This window comes from Anas acuta, chromosome 4 (assembly GCF_963932015.1).
Source record: "Anas acuta chromosome 4, bAnaAcu1.1, whole genome shotgun sequence".
Lineage (NCBI taxonomy): Eukaryota > Metazoa > Chordata > Aves > Anseriformes > Anatidae > Anas > Anas acuta.
In genome coordinates, this window is record NC_088982.1 from 62,347,037 (window position 1) to 62,370,139 (window position 23,103).

The 23,103-nt window shown below is 45.5% G+C and overlaps 1 protein-coding gene across 18 annotated transcripts in view; it reads left to right on the forward strand.

Annotated features, from left to right (window-relative positions):
- The window catches only part of EPHA5 (EPH receptor A5), a 189,972-nt gene extending 167,066 nt beyond the window's left edge, over positions 1 to 22,906 (forward strand). For 6 of the 18 annotated variants that reach the window (XM_068681616.1, XM_068681617.1, XM_068681629.1 and 3 more), the window contains 6 exons: positions 1,643 to 1,704; positions 2,520 to 2,729; positions 4,603 to 4,752; positions 9,526 to 9,719; positions 12,770 to 12,925; positions 21,877 to 22,906. In XM_068681616.1, coding sequence (XP_068537717.1) covers positions 1,643 to 1,704; positions 2,520 to 2,729; positions 4,603 to 4,752; positions 9,526 to 9,719; positions 12,770 to 12,925; positions 21,877 to 21,982 — 878 coding nt within the window. In that variant the 3' untranslated portion in view covers positions 21,983 to 22,906. Of the gene's footprint in view, positions 1 to 1,642; positions 1,705 to 2,519; positions 2,730 to 4,602; positions 4,753 to 9,525; positions 9,720 to 12,769; positions 12,930 to 17,158; positions 21,853 to 21,876 lie in introns of those variants that run through there. The other 12 variants (XM_068681612.1, XM_068681613.1, XM_068681618.1 and 9 more) reach the window with 6 other exon arrangements.
- Positions 22,907 to 23,103: the final 197 nt, after the last annotated feature.

The following is a 23,103-nucleotide window of genomic DNA, read 5'->3' on the forward strand; positions in this document are numbered from 1 at the left end:
GAGGTCCCTCAGGGTGGTGTCATAACGAGATGCCAGTCATGCTGCAGTGCTGCCTTTAGGTGGTTGAGATAAGGGACCCCACGGTACAGTCGGTTTGCAGTCTGGCGTTAGACGGGGCACGTCATAAATAGCAGCACCGTCTCTGCAGAGATTTTATGGGAGGTGACTTAAGGAACCTGGGTTTTGCCTTAAATCACTCATTTGCAATGCGGAGAAATACCTTGCCCGTGCACAGACGGGCTAAAAGCAGCAGCTTCGCCTCGTTGCAACCCCGGTGGCTTTTCAGGATTATCGTAACGGGAAGCTGCACTGCTGCAGGTAGGGGCAAAATTTTGGTAGAGAAGAGGTGCAATCACCAAACACTTGCTCAGTGTAGAAAGAGTGTGCATACATACGTAGGGTCTCCTTCCTTGCATAGCACACAGCATCTCCTTGGGCACGGAGGCTCTTCTGTGTGCTCAGCTCCACGTGGATGCGAGTCTGCCATCCTTGAAGGTGGGGCCCGTAATGTCTGGGACACAGGATATTATTCGTGGCCCCGAGGTGCGTCTCTCATTTCAAAAATAATACTTCTGGCAAGCTTTGAGCTCAGACAATAGCTGAGTTATTAGCTTAAATAATTGAAGCAGCACAAGTCCCTTTTGCTGCGAAGGTAGTGTCTGCACAACAATGAGTGGTTTGATTGACAAGTTCACAATTATCTTTATTATGTAGATAATTAAACAGTAAATTAGGCAAACAGTTAACACAGAGGGAAAGTGGGAAGATTAAGATTAATCTTAGTGGTAAAGTCTGAACTGGTTTTTAGGAGCATTTACCTTCACGTGCATGTTATGACATGTGGCAGCTCTCGTTGATCATTTTTACAAAAGACATTTATAATGCACTTTACAGATAATTGACAGCTCCTCTTTTGTCTGTGCTTCATGCTAGCTAATGCAAATTGATTTAAATAAAAAATAATTTACATGTTCTTATAAGATTTCATTGAATTTACAAGGGCTGGAGCACACCACATTAATTATTGCTATGCCATTGTGGCAAGCTAGCGAGAAATTAGATATAAAAACTGAGCAAAAACTATATATAATTACCATTAAAATGACTCGGGCATGAAAATTAATCAAATGGATTTGGAAAAACATTATTATTCCTGTCAACAATAGGATGCCAGGTCTTTTGTTAAGAGCTTTTATTTTATTTTATTTTTTTAGTACCTTACTGAATCAGTACAGTCCACATCTTGTGAAGAGATCTTGTTATTATTTAGGGAAGGAAAAAAGGAATCAACACAGCAAAGAGCTTCCTGAAATTGTAGTTGCAGCAAAGCTGCTTGTGTCTCCCAGCACGCAGTGTTTGGTGCTCACAACCTCTTCCACAAATGTCATCCAGCCCTTCTAGGAGCTGATCCCCCATCCATAATACAGCACTTCCCTTTCTTCCCCTCCTCGATTCTTCTCTCTTTCCATACTTGTGGGCAAAAAGCGTGGGCATCCTGCTGGGACAGTAGCGTCTCATTTTCAATTTACTGTTGCGTGGCTGTATATTCACATCAGAAGCATTATGAAAAGACTTTATTTTTGTTCATGTTTTTAAGTAAATTACCGCTAATGATCTGATCTTGTGCTCTTCTTTTTTCCAGGCAAACCGGTAATGATAGTGACAGAATATATGGAGAATGGCTCTCTGGATACATTTTTAAAGGTAACGTTTAGACCTCATTTCCAGGGGGATCTTGGTTAAAGTTGGTGCTCTCTGCGGAAGGTTAGCATCAGTGAAGATGTTTGCTTAGTGCTCGTCCAGCCATTACTGCTGTCCAGAGGCTGGAATAACTCGGTTACCTGTTTGGCCTCTGTTTATACAGCTGAAGGACATGGTTTGTGCACTGATACAAACAGGTAACAAGAAATTGCAGACTACGTTGTTCATTCTCAAAAGCAGTCTGCTGCATCAAAATGGTCGACTCATCCTGCAAAACTTGTTGATATTTCCAGAGCACATCCATGCTGCAGCATGGCAAAACCCAGACATGTCAAAGTTTTTTCAGGAAACGTCAGACCTAGAAAAGGGAGAGTAGGGGACGTGGTTGGGACTGTAGCATAGTAACACAGGGAAAGCCCTTACCCCAGATATTCACACATGGACCTCGGGAGGTAAGACTGAGAAGCAGCTTGGCGCCTTTCAGTCGGCTGACTCAGAGATTGTCCGCCCTTGGTGTTTTTGTACACAGAGCTACATGTGTTCACTCCCTGTAGCAATCTCTTCATCAGTCACTATTGGAAATAGCTCTCTCCTTGATCTCCAGTTAAAAGAACTACATTTCCTTAGCTTTGTCTCTAGAGATGCTTATCCAAACAATGAAACTTTGAAAAGCTTCATGGTCAGAGCATGAGAGTAATGAATTATTAATTTCCCCGTTTTTCTTCCCTGGAGACTTGCCTTTGCATTTTTATTTGTGCACATTCGATGCTGAGGGTGCAGAGGCGCTCAGCTGATCCAGTGTCTCCTTCCTTTTGCAGAAGAACGACGGGCAGTTCACGGTCATTCAGCTGGTCGGGATGCTGCGAGGCATCGCGTCAGGAATGAAATACCTGTCTGACATGGGTTATGTGCACAGGGATCTCGCTGCCAGGAATATCCTAATCAACAGCAACTTAGTCTGCAAGGTGTCCGACTTTGGCCTCTCCAGAGTCCTAGAAGATGACCCTGAAGCAGCATACACTACCAGGGTGAGTTCCAGGGGTAGTGAACGGAGGAAGAAAAATGTATTCCCTGCCTCATTTTGGTATTCAGGCTTTTTGGCCGAGAAGTTTCTACAAATCTAGAGCCCCTAAAATATGCACAAGGGTTTGGCCAGGTGTTATCAGCTAATTCTTATCAGATCAGTTTTGCAAATGTCCGCACCTTTATAGCGAGGATGGCCGAAGCAAGCAGAACTTAGGGGAACCTGAGTCAAATAGTCAATTCTGCAAAAGAGTCATGCTCCCAGCTGTGTTCTGTCACCTCTGCTGAACACTGAAGGTCAGGAAGAGCAAGAGTTGGGCGCTTTACTTAGGTACCTAAATACAGGTATTAGCCACGGTCTCCTGGATAATTTAACCCATTTCAAACATTGGCAAGCACGTAATGCCTTTTGTTAATGAGGCACGTTTTCCCTTCCCATTAAGGGTAATTTTCCCCAGCCTGAGGAAGGGCTGCTCCAGCCTCGGTGCTCTGCCCCTTCTCCTGTGGCAGGATCATTCCCTTCTGGGCATCAGCTCACCTGCCCCAGCGTGAGGCCACGCAGCCCCAGTGCCACGGAGAGGGGCTGCACAGGACCCATCCCCTCCAGCACAGGCTCTGGAGAAAGCCTCTGATAGTCGTGGCAGGTTGGCACGCTTCAGTGCTGCCTATTAACACATTTTTCCGAGGGTATTGTGATGGGAGCTCTCTGGGTCACATTCCCAGTTCCTGCAGAGCTTTTTGCAATCTGGGAAAGACGTTTCAGCTCTTGGCAGTCGCAGCAGCCCCACGACGGGGCTCGGCGCACGGCTGGACCAGAGCTTCCCTGCAGGCTGGAGGGCTCTCATCCAGCCCTGCTGCGTCTGCAACGTGCTGCTGTGTGCTAATTGGCACTGCTGAGAATCTGGCCCTTCACTTAAGGCATGCACTGATAAGCCTGTGAATAAATAATTATTGGAAGACAGGACTTTTCCTAATTTGCTTTTTAAATGCGTTCCAAATTCTACCTTTTTCTAATAACAAACAGGGAGATTTTGCAATATGTAGCTCAGCACTGAGAGGGAAAGTAAAATACTTCACAGTAAAATACATTTTGATATAAATCAAGGGAGACAACTCTTTAAACCCAATGAGAAAAGTATTTCTTAATCCAAGCTCTCCCCCCCGCCCCCAACCCCTTCCTTCTCAGAGCTGGTCTGAAGTTTGATTTCTGAAATGGCAGAAAGGGGAAAAGGAACTACCAAAGCACATTTGACAGCTCTCGCTATGCCCGAGTAATAGCACTTAGACAATAAATGGTACAAAAGATAAACCACAGCGATCTGGGGGAGGTGGCACCGTTTTCAGTCCCGAAGCCGAGGCCAAGCTGGTCTTCACGCACACAAATTTCCGTGCCCACTGTGCAGATCTCTCTGCAGGCTTGGGACTGCATTGCAAAAAAAAAAAAAAAAAAAAGAAGAAGAAAAAAAAAAAGGCATTACTTCCGCAGCAATTTGCATGAAGCTCTCATTAGATCAAAGTCTTCCCTGGCTTCAGAGCTGTCTGTTCCTCCCCCGCTCGCTCTTAGAAATGGAGGAACTGTATTCCCCTACCAACCAGTGCAACATAATTGAGATGTTGATCCTATACATGTCCCAGCATTCAAACAGCATTCAAACAACAAACCTTCAGGACAGCCAATTAGTAGGCAGCCTACAAATGCTTATGGGCTGAGATAATGTGGAAAGGGGCCCCATGCTGTCAAACAGATTTACTTTAAAATTCGATGTCTCTTTCCAGAGAGAAAATAACATCCCTCGGTGCTGTAAGAAGTGCTGTTTTGTCCTCTTTTGCATGTTATCTGCCCTCCCCTGCAATCTATTTATTTTCTTTTCGTTCCAGGGAGGGAAGATCCCCATCCGATGGACGGCACCTGAGGCAATCGCCTTCCGGAAATTCACGTCGGCCAGCGATGTCTGGAGCTACGGCATCGTGATGTGGGAGGTGATGTCCTACGGCGAGAGACCTTACTGGGAAATGACAAACCAAGATGTAAGCACGTGCAAGAGCTGCCGCGTGATGGGACTTCTGAGGGCTCAGTGTTCGTTCTGCAGTCAGAGAGGCGGGATGGGGATGGAGGAGGACAGCCGCTGTAAAAATGTCTTTGCTCCCCGCGCCAGGCAAAAGCCGTCCTCCCGTTTGATGCTCTGTTTTTGCAGCAGCCCAGAGCAGAGGGAAATGTGTCTGCATGGAGGCAAGCCTGGTTCCCCCAGCAGACTGCTGGAGCTTCACTAATGCTGTTAGAGCTGGAGCCTGTCCCTGCTCTGCTTAATGACAAAGGTCTGCCAGGGGATAGATGCTGATAACTGGCAGCATTTCAATTGTGTGTTCAAACCCCTGCTGCCACGTAAAGCAGAAGCTCAAGAGAGCCATGGTAAGGGCTTGTTTTGCTGCACAAAAGCTGGGTGATTTGATCGAGTGATAGCAGTCCAGACTGGTAGTGCACAGAGCTGCCTCTCGGTCATCTTTGCATTGCTGATCTTGAGAGCAGTTTTGCTCTTTTTTTCCCCCATCCTTTGCTTTCTCTGTTGTGAATGTCTTTGAGTCTCTGTTAGTGCCAGCTCTCATTTGTTGGTATAGCACCCTTCCAGGTATGTTGCCTTCTTCCTGGGCCCCTGTTCCCCCTCAAGGTCACCCTCTGAAACACCTCCAAACAGTGGCGTGCTTGGGGACACTGTCACCCTCCTTACGCTAGCTCTTTTCCCAACCTACCTGAGGATCTCATGTTCCTACTGCAAGACTTCCTCCTACCCTGAGCTCACTATAAGCAGCTGTCTTTATCTAATCCTGAAAACAAAACGAAGCCTGGGACTGCCAGATTTTCTGGGGCCTCCCCTTCCTCTTCACATCTCTGAGAAGTGTGGCACGTGGAATTCTCTCAGGATGCCAGCTAGTGCATGGCGCAGGGTCGCTGTGTGGCACACAAGGCCCCCAGAGGAGCTCTGTGATGGGGGGAAAAAACGCAGCCACTCTGCATATGGAAAACAGAGCCTCTCCTCATCCCTCCTGCTTCGTCTCTGCAGTCCTGCCTCCCCTGGAAGCACCATTCCTGGCTGGGCAAAGCACGCACGTACTTGCTCTGCTGTGAGCTGCTTTTGTCCCCAGCACAACACCTGATGTTTCATCCTTTGTTTTTGAACAGCATCCCTGTCCCCTTGACGTTCTGCCATTTTGTTGGCAGCAGAGGCTCTGGCTCAGCCTTCTGTTTCTCCTCTGTTTTGTCTGGGAGCCTCTGCCATCAGTGGCTGTAACTACCTGTCACACGCAGGAGCTGCTGCCTCATCCTGACTGCTCGCCTCGAGTCCAGGCAAGGAGACGAGCAGTGCCTTTGAGACGGTCACACCACGTTTCTTGCCAGGGAGATGAGCGTGTTGTTTGGCATGAATGCCCCACCGCTCCTGCACCGCCGAGGCTGTCACATTTGTAGGGAGCTCGGTAAAGCAGCACATATCTGCACAGGGATTTATCTCAATCAAATACGGAGGCTTTCTTCCATACCCTGGGTGGAGAGCGCAGCGATTTGCAGCCAAGCTCTTTCTGTTGCACCAAGCACTGTGACAACCTTTGGTGCCGATGCACCAGCATGGTACAGATGCTGTTCGTAAATGCCAGGCTGAGATCCTGGCTGGTTCCAGTGAGATAACTCTCCGTGGCCAGGAGGGTCCCTTGTCAGGTTAGTAACACTAAACATCTACACTTTGCAGTACTGTTGGGGAAACAAACAGTCAAACAAAAACCAAACCACAGATACCACTTTGTCCATTCTGTGGGGCATAGGGTGAATTTCCCACCTGAGAAGAAGAAGAAGATAGGGGAATGCTATCTTCTATACTTCTTGTACTTTCTATTTTCTATTATACTTCTTGTAAATTCTATTTACAAGCAGAAAGCAGAGAACTGGTGAGATGTTCGTGATCATCAGTTCCCGATCGGGCTTTGCTTAGGTTCTCTCTCTCCCTATAATAAGTGCCTGTGGATGGTGGCAGCCAAGGAAACCCGATTCAGTGCTGTAGCAGAGAAATGGTTCTCGTGAGATTTGTTCCTTCTTCCTTCATCCTCTAAAGGCCTGTCCTTCTTCTTCCTCCTTGAGCTGGCAGAAGAACCAGCAGTGTTAGGTGTGGTGTTGGCTTTTCTGTGGAGGTCTAGGGAGCTCTGCTCACCTGAATTTCAGACTCCGTTGCAGAAGAGTTTCTTGTTGTATAGTTTCTAATTAAAGCACATTGTCAGCAGCGAGCAAAACGATTCTCACCGTGTTTCAGCCAGATTACTTTCGCCCCTGTTAAAGGAGGTGCGGTGCCAAATGTCAGGCAGTGTTGTAACTTCGAAAGCTACAAACCATGTTGTGAAGTCGTTCTGGTGTCTAGAAGGCTTTCTAAAAATAAGCTTTGCACCGCACAGTAAGGTTTGTATGCAGGAATTGAGAGGATTTTTGTGGCCTGTGTTACACAGGTTGGTAAGTTAAATGAGCACAGTGGTTGCTTCTTAGTCTTCAGACTGGTGGTTTTATGAAAACAGGGAGCTAAAAGAGTTTGGTTTACTGGAATAGACTATCTTGGGTCTTCCCTTTCCAAACATCCCCAGTTCTGTCACTCGGATCCATAAGTGAATGGTGCTTGTCCAGAAGGGGTAAAAGGGACACAAAATGTCTCATTTTATATGCAAATCTTTGCTCTTCAAGTCTTAAAAAGAAGTGGCACCAATGAACAAAGTGGCAAATGTGCCTTTTTTTGTTGTTTTCTAAATATTGAGTTTGCTTACAAGCAAGTTTGCTGCAGGTCTTTATTTGCCTCATTCTTTTTCTCCTCTTACTGCCAGACCCTGAAGGCACCTTCAGAGAGAGGCAGCAAGTATTTCAGCATCCTACCCCCTTGCAGTATTTTGATACCATTTGCATTGTATCACCAGAACGAACGACATCCTGTAAATTGAGTTAACGCTATTGATTGTGATGTTACTGCCAGGAATATAAAGCATGCATAACCCCGTTGCAGATGTAGTTCAGATATTCTGAGCTGGTGCCAGCTGGTCTGCTACCCGTCTTGCTGCTATTTTCTTTCTGCTACAGCTGGGGGATGATCCGTTATTGTTATAAATACATATGCAGACACAGCAAATAATGTTCTCGTGGCTGTGCCACACTGAGGCTTTTTATAGGGCGGTTGTAAATTTGGGGCCAGGGACCAGCTGAAAAGCGTGATGTGAGGAATAGACAATGCGTACAGCATAGTATGGTGGGCCTGTTTTTTTGATTCTGTGAGCAATCTGCAGATGAAATTGCTTTGTAGACACAGGTTGGGCAGAGAGCGGTGCAACTGCTCCCCCGACAGATGAAATTTTAGATGGGTCTCTGGCAGAGCACAGAGGGACTGCAGATGTTGTGGCCAGACCCTCGGATATGCTCAGCACCCTTTGAGAAGATTACAAAGCCTCACGTAGTTTTTTCTCTGCTACATACATCCTCAGGGGATTCCAGTTTCCCACTGCTGCTGCTCAGCCTGCTCATTCCTGGGACTCCTCCACTTGGCCAAAAGCCATGTGGTGGGGGCTGATTTGAAAGTGATGCACGCGGTCTTGAATTTCGGAGCCTTCTGAAAAGCAATGCTATCCTGATGTGGCTCTCACTGACAGAAAGATCAAGAAGACAACTTACACACTAACCACAGAGCCATCTTTTTAAACACGGGATGATTCCAAATCATGAGACAGTGCCCAGCATGAATGGCATTTGAGGCGGTCCTTGGAGCTGAGCGGTGAAGCGCTGTGGCTTTCCACATAGCGTTCCCCATCAGCAATAGCTGTGTCCACCTCCATTTAGGCAGCGAGGCTTGGGAGTAGAGGCTGTGAAGATGGGCTGCTAGGACCCTCCTGGCACAGGCACAGCCCCTTGTGGCCCGAAACAAGAGCTGCATTCTCCTCAGAGTCGTTAAGGGTTCAAAATGGGCACTGCTGGGCTTGGAGCCCTGCTGTAAATCTGTCCAAAACCAGGGAAAACAAGTTGCGTTATTCAATTCCGCCCTCATTTGTTCGTTTGTGCCTTTCAGGAGTGCAGGCGGCACATGTGCGTACCACTTGTTTTCAGTGTAGAACCATAGATGGGTTGCGCTTGAAATCAGTGCAACAACCCTCCCGTTTTTAATTTACATACTCTTAGGCTGACATTTTAAATTCCTGGCAGAAATGTGGACGCAGTAAGAACGGCTAGACCCAGACAGTATTGAATGATATATGAGATGGTTGTTCTGCCTCTGCATTGAATCCATCCATCAATTAGCATTCAAAGTCTCTTTTGAAATACAGTCAGACTTTTATTACTGTAATACAAATTTGTGGTCTAGCACATGCCTTTTCATTTAAAAAGAAGCCAACGTCTGAATAAACAAAATCACTGCACTCCAAGACGATGCCAGAAAGCCCCATGGGCTGCTGGTGGTGGACCACAGCAGGCTCTGGGAGTTTCCTGGTGTGACCTACAGATCTCAGCTGAGATTTGGACAAGTGCAACCTGAGATCTGACCTTGAATTTCCTTGAATTTCCAGGCTCATTTTGCGGTGACTGAAAATGAGTTATTCGACCCATCCCATAGAAAAAAATTGAAAGAAAATAGAGTTTACTTGATTTGCATCTTGTATGCAGAAAGGGGGAAGAATTTGTGTGTGAGCGTATTGCTGGACCCCTGTTCTCTATTCAAACCAATTTGCGTTTGGGGAAAAAGGAAAGAGAAGGAAGGAATGCAACCTATCAGCCTTGTGTTTTGTCTCCTGCAGGTGATTAAAGCCGTGGAGGAAGGCTATCGCCTGCCAAGTCCCATGGACTGCCCTGCTGCTCTCTACCAGCTAATGCTCGACTGCTGGCAGAAAGACCGCAACAGCAGGCCCAAGTTTGACGAAATTGTCAGCATGTTGGACAAACTCATCCGTAACCCAAGCAGCTTGAAGACGCTGGTTAATGCATCGAGCAGGTACAAAATCAGGCCAGAACCATTTCTCAGAGCAAGATTCTTGTCTGAATACCCACCCCTGGTGTTGAATTACCACTTATTATTTGGCCTGCGCACATCCGCGGGTGGATGTTCCTCCAGCTTCATTATGTCCAGGGGAGTTTTCCCAAATCAACTTCTTTCTGTTTAAATTGGCAGGCAGGTCAGCAATTCAGTTACTCTATAAATGTAGTGCTGCTGCCACAAAGAAAATTACTGTGGCCTGCCTTTCAGAAACTGGAGTTTCAGCAGTATTTATAGGTCTATGATAAAGCTACCTGTGCTCTACCCCAAGGTTAGAGAGAGCAGGACTGAGTCCGTGAAGTAGATAGTAAACACCTCTCAAATTATCTGCCTGCTGACTTTATCTTTGTAATACCAATGAGAGAGTCTCTGGCGGAAACTTAGGATGCGCAAAGCTCCCAGATGCCCAAGTGCGTCCTCCCGCAAGTGTTCCCAGGTGTGTTAGCTGCCCCCTCCAGGTCTGACAGTCTTTGAAATTGCAAGAGGATCTCTGTGGTTACCAGAGAGCCACACGCAAATGATTTGCTAAAACCACATTAAGTGAATCAAGCAGCTGGTGTGCAATTCATTTTGAGTTTCAATAGCTACACAGCTACACATGGGGAAGTACAATCAAGAAATGAAACTGTACTTGGAAAAAAAAAACATGAAAATATTCATATTTTTAGTGAGTTTTAGCAGTGGTCTCTCCACTACACTGAACTCTTGGAGAGTCTTTTGTTTTTTCATCATAAGCACCAAGTGTAACTTCTGAGCCATCTGTGCTGCTAATCACTCAGTCCCTCACAAGGTCATGAAGGAGTGATGTATATAAATCATTGCTGCTTCACTAATGGCAGTGGAGTTCCCCTTATTAACACTGGAAGAGAGAGGCCCATCAGAGAAGCTTATTCTCAGAGGATTAAAAAAATAAAAGACATGTTCCTGTGCATGACATGCCATGCATTAGAAGAGAAGAAACATGAAATCTTCACAGTTTCATTTTTAAATACCAAATAGATCCGATTCCTCAGGCTATTTTACATGCATCATTAACCATCTGAAGAAGAAATTGAAGAATGTCCCTTATTAGCAATTAGTTGTAATGTTAGTCCCAGCAAACCTGCAGGAAAAGGTTTATGGCAGTACAGAATGGGATGTTTCTCTTTTATTTTCAGTTCAGAACAGTCATTCTCAAGGCCTGTTAAGTAGCGGTATGTACTGTTATACCAAACTGTTAGGCAGGAAAAAATGAAAATAGGGAGTAAACTGTCTCCTTGAGCTGCTGAGCACTTTGCTGATGTTTTATTCCACTAACAGGTCCATGCAATTCCAAACCTCTCCTTTTCAAAGGCGCTGTGGGTATATTCAGGGTGGATGGAGCACCTAGCAGCCAGGCTTTGGGGCTGTGCTTCTATAATCACAGATTGCCATGCCCAGACCACAGTAATTGTGAATGAATCATAATTTCAACATACAGCAGCTGTAAATGATTTTTTTTATATATGAAATGTATTCTTTATGGAAATTCTCATTAATGCAAATAAGGGAGGAAGTCACTCTCTACATTACAGTGTGTGCGTATCAGTAGGTACCTCCTGACATTAGTGATGAAAATCCACTTCTCATTATGATTGCTTAGGAGTTTTGAATTCCTCATGTGTATAAAACGTTATGGGAAGCCATTATGCTCTTGGTACTGCAAGTGCTCACATTTTATTGGACCCTTCAGCGTTGCTATTAAATAAACAAATAATACTAATGTGATCATAAAATATATGAAGATTCCTGAAGTGCTATAACAATATAATATCCTAGCTCACCTTCCAGTTGAAAATCTCTTCAGTGTAATTCTCGCAGTCAGAGGCTGACCCAGCAAACACTTTCACCTGGGGGTAATAATCTTTTTGCGAGGCTTACGTTAGCTGGAAGTCGTGTTTTACAAAACGGGGGACATCTGCTTTCTCTCCTGGCTGACCTTGGACAAGCCCCTTCGCACTCCCCGTGCATCATTAGCAGAGTGGTGGACCCACACACAACACGGGTCACTCGTGCCAGGTATTGTACTGGTGTTTCTGCCACGGTGAAGGGTTTTATCTTGTCCTAATCGCTGCTTCCATGTGCAGCATAACTGAGCAGGTAGCACTTGCTGCGGCGAGGTCTGAGCAAGGGTATGGGAGCAGGAGTCTCCCCCTGCTTCCAGGGCCGAGCAGGAGCCTCGCTGGGAGGCTGAGGCGTGGTTGGAGCATTGCTGCTCTCTGCAGGGCTTGGCGGATGCTGCCTGCATCCAAAATCCTGGCCTGACTCTGCAGGAGCAGCCCCTGAAGTGTTAACAACAGCCTGCCATTGACGGCTGCTGCTGGGAAATGTAATTTGGGTTTCGGTTTCCAGGCTCTGGGCTGTCTTAAGTTAATTATGAGCTTTAAAGAAAGAGGAGGAAAACAGGGCAGGAATAGTGAGACCAAAGACCTTGAAGGAAGAGTGCCGGGGAGTGCCTCGTAGAAAAGGAGCCTGCTTGTTTGTGAGAAGTAACGGGGACGGACGCTAATCCTCTCCTCTGCCGAGGCCAACTCTTCCGCTTCCAGTCCCTGAACAGCAGGCGAAGTTGAAGGTGAAGCGATGTATTTGATACACAGTGAAATCTTGCCTAGCTAACCTGTCACCATCATTTGGTTTTATTCCGCTGACTAAGGCGGTTGGGAAATTTTGGAAGCTTTTACACTGCCCTTTCTGAAAACAGTGGTAAAACTGACAACTTTGGGAAATCCCGCATGGGGCTCATAAGAGCATGATTCCCTCCACCTCATTGCAGTTGTGCTGTACTTCCAGGGTAAAGTCAACAACTTTGTATGAGACAGAGAAATCATTGCTCAGCAGGAGCCTGCTGGGACGATTTGGGCTTCAGCAATCACTGAAAACGCCACCGAAGAGCCACCTTTACTGTATGAGAACATGAGCAGTTGTGTCGTGTTGGGTGGATCATGATGCTGACTCTTTTTGCTTCTCTTGTTTTCCCCTTTTGTCTTCAGAGTATCAAATCTGTTGGTAGAACACAGTCCGGTGGGGAGCGGTGCCTACAGGTCAGTGGGAGAGTGGCTGGAAGCCATCAAAATGGGCCGGTACACCGAGATTTTCATGGAGAACGGATACAGTTCGATGGACGCCGTGGCTCAGGTGACCCTAGAGTAAGTAGTCTCCAGATCCTTTTCACCTCGTGTGTTGGAGCTGGGGAGGGAAACAAACTGTTCAAAAACACTAGGGAGGAGGCTGCAGAAAGGAAACCATTACCCTTTGCTTGCAGTCAGCAGTTCCTCTTTTAGCATCTGTATTGATGATAACAAGCGCAGGCAGGACTAAAACTTACCGTCACTACATTGGCAGCCAGTGCTTTGGCTCCTTCACTCACAGAAATTAATGCCTGAGTTTGAATAATTGACAAGCTGTCCTCTCAATGTAGTAGTGGTTTATTGTTCAAGGTTATTGACAAATGAAAAAAACAACCCTACTAGTGATCTTACAGGAGCTACAGGCCCTGCTGAGGTATACTGGATTAGCTGGTTGCAGAGTAGGCCCAGGCTTAGCCAAATGGACAGTCAGGCCCAGTGAAGTGTGGAAAGACTTTTCAAGGTTACTGTAACAGAAATAAGAGTAGATACAAGCCGGTGACAACACAAGACCATCAGCAAACCCACAGCTGTAGGGGACAGGCTCCCTGGCTGAGACTCCTCCTTGTGAACGTGCCCTTGGTTTTTGCACGGGGGTGTGACTGCAGTTGGGGTGACAGTGCTAAAGCAGCTTGGTGAATACCTCGGGGCTGCTGGTTATGCTCCATCATTCATTGCTTGTCTTGCTTGTGTAATTTTCTGTACTTTCTTCCTGCCTCTTACTCAAACTTGCCCCAAAGCCTGCCTTTGCATCTGGGTTTACTTGAGCTTAGGTTACTGCAGATGTTGAGGCAGAATGGGGAAGGTGATGCTTCATGCTTGGTGCTTTGGAGGAGGTAATGGCTCCTCCAGCCATGTGCCGAAAGCCAGTGTGCATGCAGAATCAGTGCAGAGGATTTGGAATAAAGCAGGAAAAATCCCAGTGCCCCACAGAACTGCAGTGTTTCTCCTGTCTGCCACAGGGCTTGCTGTGGAGTTCAGCCTTCAGGGTAGGAGATCCTTTGCACATATTGCAGGTTGGTAAGACCCGCATAGAGGTCAATTTTGTATTAACGGGACAAAGCATGCATGGAGGGAGTGCAGGCGCATCTCTTCCCCTCTCAGATTTTATTTGCTCCATCCACATGCCCAATATTTATTCCTTACAATTGTATTCATCCAGCCTAACTTCAGGCACTCACGTGAAACCCCCAAGCTAGTGATGAAGTCCTTTCTAGGAAGTGAGGGTGCTTGGATTTCTACCTAGTTTATTTTTTGGGTGCCTGAGACTCTTACATGCCTTTTCTCAGCCAAGTTCTACAATTGCATGTCCCTCTCCTTTGGCTTCTGAGGACTCCACAGTTCCTCACCTACTCATCTGATAAGGCATTGCCCAGAAACACCAGGCTTCAGGACCCCATTTGGACCGATCTACACCCTTTGACCAAGGAAGAGGTCCATCCCCAGGGTAGTCAGGAAGGACCTAGCCAGGTGATGGGTGAGGAGGATAGAATGAAGCAGAAAAATGAGATAAAAGCAAAAGATTGGAGCATTCCCCTCTTCTGTGATGCCTTAATCTTAGAATCAGAGCAAGTTCTGGTAGGAAATGCAGATTGTCTAAAACATATCCCAGGCTTGTTGCTGTTTGGCTGAATTAGCCATATCAAAGAACACAAATAGGTTTCACAAGAACTTCCAGTTTGTTCCTGTTTAGAACTTCATGCAACTTCAAGAGCTCTAAAAGAAATACTTAGATCAAAAGTGAATTGTTTGGTTTGGGTCAGAGAAAATTGCTTTGGTTTGGGTCAGAGAAAATGTTGTGTTCAACCCCAAATTAATGAGCTTTTTTGCCACTCATTTAGCTTTATACAGTCTTAGCATCCCTCTTCTTAGCACACTGACAAAACTGTTTCTAACCTCACCTCTTGGAGTGAGGTACATTTTCCACAAATCACACAAAATGCAGTGCATTGTGATACGTATAACTAAGAATTCCTTGGGTTGCACATCTGTGTTCTATGACTATTGTAACTGTGCCAGAAACCCACCTTTTCTTGGATGTAACATTTCAGATCGTGAAATGATCTGCTTAATTAGACTTAAAATGTAAATACTTACCTCTGTTTACTCTTTGGTATTTCAGAAATTTCAAAGCTTTCTCCCTAGATCTTTACAGGCTGCCCAAAAAGTACTTCAAAATGTTTTTTCAGATTGTTAGTGAGCTAAGACATCCATCGCCTTTACAGTTCTAGCCAGAAAGGCGAGGTGTTTTAAGTCCTTCAAATAACATTATAGCTGCCAGAGATGCTCTGAACCTCACCAGCCACAAACCACATCTAAGACCCCCTTCGCAGAGTCCCAGGATGTTCTCAGTAGCACAAATGTCATTTTACTCTGGTCCTTTACTGGCCCCAATGGAGATGAGATGTCTGAGCTGCTCAGCTTCAGCTTTCTTCCAGGCTTTTACAGCAGCAGAGCAGGGCAGAACTGATGCTTGAGAGCCTTGGGAGCTTTGGGGGATGTTTTTGAAGCTGAAAGGAGACATTTCATGAATCCATCTTGCATTTCACTGACTTTCTTCTGTTGAAACTGAAAAAGGCAAGAAGTTGAAATGCTCCAACTTCGCATACTAGGTGAGGGGCTGTGTGAAGGAGAATTGTAGGAAACAAAATTGGTTATGAAGGTGTATCCCACAGGTAGCTCCACTGGCTGTATTCTGGCTAGTTTAATGCTAGCCTCCAGAAGAAAGGCATCATTGCCTCCCTGTGTAGTGTTCAGATTGGATTTGTTCATCCTCCCAAGGCTGAGAACAAACACTGAGACAGCTGGTATGGCCATCGCCAGCTCCTGTGATAATGCCATAAGGAACATGTGTAAACTGCTGATTTGACTCCTAAAACGTGCTGGGAGGCTCTTTTCGTGTGCAGCGACACCACGCTTGTACAAAAAAATCATCACTGCAGTGCACAAATTCACCAGAGACCCACCTGGCAAGTTCAGATAGGTGTTCTGAGCTGGTTCTTGCTATTTAGTTACCCAGTATTTGCTAGCAAATAAAATCTCCTCCAGCCACCTTGGACAGAGACGCTTAGGCTTGGGTCTTGACCTGCGCAGTCTGTGCATTGCAGTTGTGGTTTAGCAAGAGATCTTGACGCCACTTGGGTCTGTTTTGGGGAAAACTGTGGAAGGTTCATTAAGCCAGTCAGCCAGCTAGATCAGGAAATCTGTGGTCTTGCTCAGACTTAGTGAAGAAGGCAGAAGACCAGACTCTCAGACTCTAAAATAGGAGAGACTGCCATAGATTCCAGGGGCTTAAGAGGAAAGGTGTCCCAAACTTAAGACCTGAACTGTGTTCTCTGGATGTAAACTGGCAGATTGCCCTTAAAATCAACAGAGTAAGGGACTGAAATGTTTACCTGGCTTCTGTGGGGCACAGTTGAGAGTTGTGTGGGTTCTCCAGAGATGCTGCGGGGAAGAAATAAACATTGGAACAAGCAAAGTTCTTTAAAGGTTAATATATTTGGGGTTTTGTTTTTCTGGAGATTTCATTTTTCTCCCCGTAAAAGGAAACAACAAAACATTTTGTACTCTGCAAATGAGAATTCAGGTTAAATGTTCCTTGTCTTTTTTCAATAGAGGCAACTGTTCAATATATTCCAGAGCTGGGACTTGGGGGGATCAGGTGAAAAGAAGATCTGAAAATTTGAAAGTAGCTTTCTTTCCCCAAATGACATCAGTAAAATATTCTTTACAATTTAAGAGGTTGCCTTCAAATACCATCCAAAATGATATTCCCCAAATTCAAACTATGCAGGAGACATGTGGAAATTAGGTGGAGAAGGGAGAACTGGATAATCCCTGCCAGAAAACGCAGAAAAAAAATATGATGAATGTAAAATACTTATAAAATCTCCTGGAAAAAAAACAACTGCTAGTTCTCTAAAACAGGGGATGGATGACACTCTCATGGGACTGGTGGCAGTGGGCGCCCAGCTTGTGGCCTCTTTATGAGACCTGGTTGAGATGGTAGATGTTCAGCCTTTTTGAAAATCCCCCCCAGCATGCCAAGCAAAATCCCATTTACCCCCTTGCTTCTTTCAATGTAATGGTTTAATGTGTTTATTCCAGAGAAGAGTAGTGCTAGTGACAAATTTTAGGAGAAAATATATTAAAAAGCTAAAAACGGTGAATATCGCCCCAAGTCCTGAGCTCTGCCTGCTTAAGCAAAGACCTGAAAATGTATGTGTTCAAACAAAGAGTGATTTCTACATTTAGCTCTAATTCTTGCAAAGGGACGAATCACCTTGTGAAAAGTGGAGCCTCACCCTCCACCCCCTCTTTCCAACTGGATATCAGACTTGAAGGAAACCTTTCCAGTGGACCAGACCTGCTCTTTAAACTTGTGGACCACCTAGTGACTTTGAGTGTGTCTGGAGCTCTTTCAATCCACTGCAAGAATAACTTTACCAGGACAATGCTCAAGAATAGATAGATCCATGACATGAGTTTCAGTCTGACACTTGACTGGACCAATTACTAACAAAATGTGGACTGCATACTTACACCTTTTGAAAGATCTGTACTCACTGAATCTCAGGACACCCTGTTGTTTGTTATTAGATGAAGAGCTCTGAATATTTGTAATAATATGTGCTGTGTTGCTTTGCATTGTATTTTTTTCTTATAAAATAAAATTATTTATTAAAAGTTATGCTGGATGAAGAACGTTTAAGAGTTCACCTGCTCTAGATACTTATTCTTCACCTGAAATCTCAATCCTAGGATTGTGATATCGCATCTGCTTCTGAACAAACCAGTTCTTGAGTCATGATCAGGTAGAATGGGAATAATGAATAAGAGCAGATGAACTCTTAAAAAAAATAAGTCCTAATCTCATGCAAAAGTCCCTAGCAAGTGGATTCCTCTCTCTTTAGCGTCTTCTGAAGGTCTTTGAGGTTCTTCTTTCCCCTCATTCAAACTGACAACTAACTAACTCCGTGAGTAGTGCCAGTCTGCATGGGCCATTGTAGATTTACACCACACGAAGAAGAGTGGTGAAAACTACTGGAATGGGAGATGAAATGCAAAACAATTTGTGGTAGGTCGATGGCTTCCAGCCATGGAGATCTTTCAGGAACCTGTCCCTTTCTCTTGCATGATTAACGGGGTGGTGAGGGAGGTTGTATTTTATGTGGCGATCCAGTCCTAGCCTACACTGTGTTTGACAAACTGGTCCATGGTGTATAAGTAGTTCTGTTTGTAAATAAAATGTTTTAAATATATTTCTTACAACGTGGAGACCATGAATTCAACCCCTGCAAAACGGAGGATATTGCAGTTAAGGGGATACTGTGTTGTCCCTGGCACATTGGAGCCGGGCTTTCATGCAAGGACATGGTAAGAGCACAGCATGCGTACGGCTGTATACAGGCTGTTTGGAATGGGCTGACACCAATTTTCCCCTTTATTCACTTGGCTTTTTGGTTAACCGAAGTCGGTCTCTTAGTACTGCGTTAGCATGTGGTTTGAGTTCCTCTGTGTTTCCATTTTCAACCCTGTGTGGAAAAAAAAGTGAAAAGGGGTGTGTGGGGGGGGCACTTCTCCCTGGAACAGGACTAAAAGTTGTCTTGTTGCAGCAGCTCAAGTATTTTGAAGCAGGGAGACCCCGTGGCACGTGGGTGCCCGTATCTTCACAGCCTCGAGGAATGCCCGTGCCACTGCCACCACGGCACACACAAACCCAGCGGCTGGGGTAGGGACCCTTGCATGGCGAGGATGCTGACTGCAAGTGCCGTCTGCCTGCTCCTCGGCAGGGTCCCAGATGGGCCTTTTCTTGCAGGGAAGTGCAAGTATCCTGTCACTCTCCCAGAACCTTTCCAAAGCCCGTGTAGATACCCCTGTACATCTCCAGAGCTAGGCCCGGAGATACTACCCATTGCCTGTGGTGAAATGGGTCAAGCAGCACTGGGCTGGATTTTTAGACCAGCTGTGTTGCAACTCTTTGGCACAGAAGTGGGTTTTGTCCCCAGAGTGGCTGTTTTGTGCACCCAGTTTTGTTTAAAAACTGCCTTCTGCCTTTTGCTGCTTTAAGTCCAGTGCTTCAGCCCTGGATGCATGGGAGGCTGCAACATGCTGCAAGTCACGCCTGAAAACGGGAATTGAAGCTCCTGCATTCATTGAGGCATTTTGGGGGAAGTTTTGTTGCTGGCTTGGCAAAGTGCAGAGTGGCTTTTGAGTAAAGCTGCTGATTTTATGCTAGGTGAGCATCTGGCTCAGGAGTTGTTGTCTGGGTTAGCCTTCTGGCTGGTCTTTGTGGAGGTAAAAGGCTGCACAGAAGTTTTTCCCCTCTCTGAGGAGTCCCCACACTTTTGGCCAGTGGCTCCACATTTGAGAGGATTCAATATTCAAAAAAAAATAGTCTAGGTCCCCTGGTGAGCAACTAATGGATTGAAACTAGAAACTCGTTTTTCTTCTCTCTCTTTGTGCCTCCCTTAAATCAATGAGGCTCTACTCAAGGATATTGGGTTATGGTGGATGCTATAAGGAAAAAAAAAAAAAGCTCTGTAGTGAGTAAAACCTGAAACGGTACATGGATCCTTTTGATCAGGAAGCCTGCCGCAATGCCAGAGAGTAGGGACTTTTCCTTGTTAGATTGACGGAGCTGTGTATGAAATGCAAACACATACATGCCTTGCTGATAGTTCCAGGCCGGCTTTTCTGCATAATGTGCGAGAGCAGAGGGATAATATCAGAAACAGTACATACGTGAAATATGTGGCGTTGGATTTTCAAAAGAGCTCAGCTTGCACTTTAGATACCTGCAAAAATAGCTGAACTTTCAAAAAGTAGCAGCAGAGCAGCACACAGCAGGGGGGAAAGACGGATGTTGGCTCTTTTAAATATCTGCCCCTATACTGTTTTTTCGATCTTTGGTGTGAACTTCCAACTGTGCTGTGTACATAAAATAAATTGCATGTAACAATAGCATTACTACATTTTCCTTCATTATTAAGATTGCTTGCTGAACTAGTTTCACAATTCAGTGGAGGTAGAAATGAAAGCATGTCCCCCTGAGAAGTTAGGCACCTTTGCATCGTGCTGCAGCCTTTTCTTCCGGGTAAGGAATGTGCTGATGTGTCTCGTTGGCCGCTGTTGCTCCACACCCATTGTGCTGGGATTTCCGGCATGCATCAGAGAGTTGCTTCACTGAAAAAGGGTGTAATAATGAAATGAAGTATTTAGCCTTGAGCAAAAAATCTGGTATTTTCCAAATCAAAAGGCTGAAAGCGTGACAATCCTATGGAGAACAGGTCTAGCTTTCGGCTTCAACTGGCTTTGTGTTAACACGTCAACCTTCACTTGGGATTTCTTTTTGTTAGAAACAATGATTTTGAAGAGTTCATCTATGTAATTTTCGTATCCGGATGGCTGTATTCACACAGGAGTTTCTGTCCAGAATGTAAATCTGCTGAGAGAGGTGCACCTTGATGGGTAGCTCACGTGCATTATGCAAAAGCATTCGGTGGTCACTGTACACGTTCACCTGCAGTCCAGCATGTAGCTCTGCTATGGATCATGTCTCCAGTATGACCCAGGTGGCAGCTGGGCTCTTGGGAGCAGCAGCTGGGGCTCTGGGTGTCGCTGGCAATCCTGGCTCTTGCATGCATCAGTCCTGCTAGTGTCATTTCCAAAAAACCACTTATGTCCTGCTGCCTTTCAGTGGAAAGCCTTCTCCTGTAAATGGCTTACTTGTTTCTGGGTGTCGTCCACAAGCTGGTGCCAGCAGTGCTGTGATTCACACCTGTATTGGCAAAACCGTAGAGCTTTACTTTGAAAACATCTTTTATTCAGTCCAGCTGAGAGGTAGAAAGCAAGGGGCTTACATTTCTGTAATGGAAGTCTTCAAACAAAACATCACATCTCCTGTAAGTCAAACCGCTTCTCTAATGGTCCATGTCTTATGTTGGAAACAGGGATGCACCTGTGTTGATCCTTCTTCCAAACTTATTCCTTCAATTTCTTTGCTAACGCTTTTCCCTCTTTAAAGAAATCAGTAAAATTACTCTGCCATAACCCATGGTGTGGGAGTCACCTCACCTGGCTTCAGATGTCATTAAATCTAATCACCCCAGCTCCTAGCATAATATCTGCAGGGAACAACTCATCCCACTCCTGTCTTTGGGTGGGATAAATTGTCCCTCGGAGGTGCCTCTCAGGCAGCATTTGCTGCGAACCCTGGTGATTAGCTTCATCTAGATGCCGAGGCTTTAGAGTCAAACTTCCGAGAAGACAACCGTTCCTCCTAATCTTACCTTACAGCTTTCCTGTAGTGGCACCCCTGGCAGACCCAACACAAATGCCTTTATCACCTAGAATTCACAGAAAAATAATAATCAAGCAGGGGTTTGCAGAAAGATTTACAAAAGCCCAGAGGGGAGCTGCGTTGCCAATTCCTGTTGACTTTAGGAGGCCATCGGGGCGGCAGCAGTGCCCGAGGCCTTTGCCATTCAGCTCCCTCCAGGAGCTGGCTGTAGGATTGCGGTTTGTGTACCTTTGGCTTTGCCTCACCCGAAGAGGAAGGAAGCGTGGATTGACCTTACTCCTTGCTGCTCGTACCCAAGATCAAATATCAGCCTCTCTCAGGAGAAGAGGAAATTGCAACACGCGTTTTCTTACGCAGCTTTTCTCTTGGAACAGGACTCCTCGTGCATCGCGGAGTCCTTTGCTGAAGCCGATGTTGACATTTTGCTGCCGAGCTTTTCCCCTTAGCCGCTGAGGTGATCGTGGTGAAATCGTGTCACCTGTCTGAGACACCATCAGCCATTTAAAAAAAAAAAAAAAAGGGGAATATTAAACTTGCCTCCCTTTATAAAGGGCTTCGGGAGCCACAAAGGGTAAGAGGTAGGCGGCAGCAGCGGTGCGTGCGGTGCGTAGTGTGTGTGTCGGCGTGTGCCTGAGCCGTCCCTGGAACCAACGTCTGCTTTCTCCCACAGGGATTTGAGGCGGCTGGGCGTGACACTTGTTGGTCACCAGAAGAAGATAATGAACAGCCTTCAAGAGATGAAGGTCCAGTTGGTGAATGGGATGGTGCCGTTGTAACTCGGTTTTAAAGTCACTTCCTCGAGTGGTCGGTCCTGCACTTTGTATACTAGCCCTGAGATTTATTTTGACTAAAGAAAAAAGGGAAATTCAGTGGTTTCTATAACTGAAGGACGTTGGCCTCTGCCACAGCGTTTATAAAGCAGTGTTTGACTAAAGTTTTCATTTTCTTCCTATTTGTGTCCTCATTTTCATGAAGTAAATGTAACATGCATGGAACATGGAAATGGATCTACTGTACATGAGGTTAACCGATTTCTTACGCTTCAGCGACGACAACAGCAAGCCTTCCCACCACATGTTGTCTGTACATGGGATATATATATAGCACCTTTATATACTGAATTACAGCAGCACATGTTAATACTTCCAAGGACTTACTTGAATGGAGAAGTTTTGCAGCTGTTTGTGGGCTCGCAAAAGCTGCGCTTCACTGAAGTTTACTTCGAGTCTTACTTGTCTACAGAAGTGTATTGAAGAGCAATATGATTAGATTATTTCTGGATAGATATTTTGTTTTGTAAATTTAAAAAAAAAATGCTGTTACACAGCGTTAAGTTATAGAGACTAGTGTATAAACATGTTGCTTACTCAATGGCAAATACAATACAGGGTGTATATTTTTTTTCTCTCTGTGTTACAAAGTTCTTTTAGTTTGCTCTTCTGTGAGGATAATACATGACGATGTATATACTGTACAGTTTGCTATACATCAGGTACAAGATTGGGGTTTTTTCATCGTTTTGTTCTTTTTCCCTTGTTTGCTTCATTTTGTTTTTGTTTTTGTTTTTTTTTTCTTTTGCGTTACCATTATGCTTTGTATTTTTGCTGCTGTTTGGTTTGAGCAACATGTAAAGCCTTCGGGAGTTTTGATTTGCATATATGAGGTAGAAGGAGTCTGCTCAAATAAAGGATGTCACCCACCTTCTTCTCCACTGTGGGCTGGGGCCATCCAGGAGAAGAGAAGTAAAGTGGGAGTTTAAGCATCCAGCTCTCACCCTGCCTCAGCAGCAGCGTGGCATCTGTGTTCCCTTGGTGTGTCTGATAACCTGCCCCTAGCCTACCCCTTCCCCATGTGTCCCCATCATCCAGCATAGGGATTTCATGGCGTTTCCCCCAAA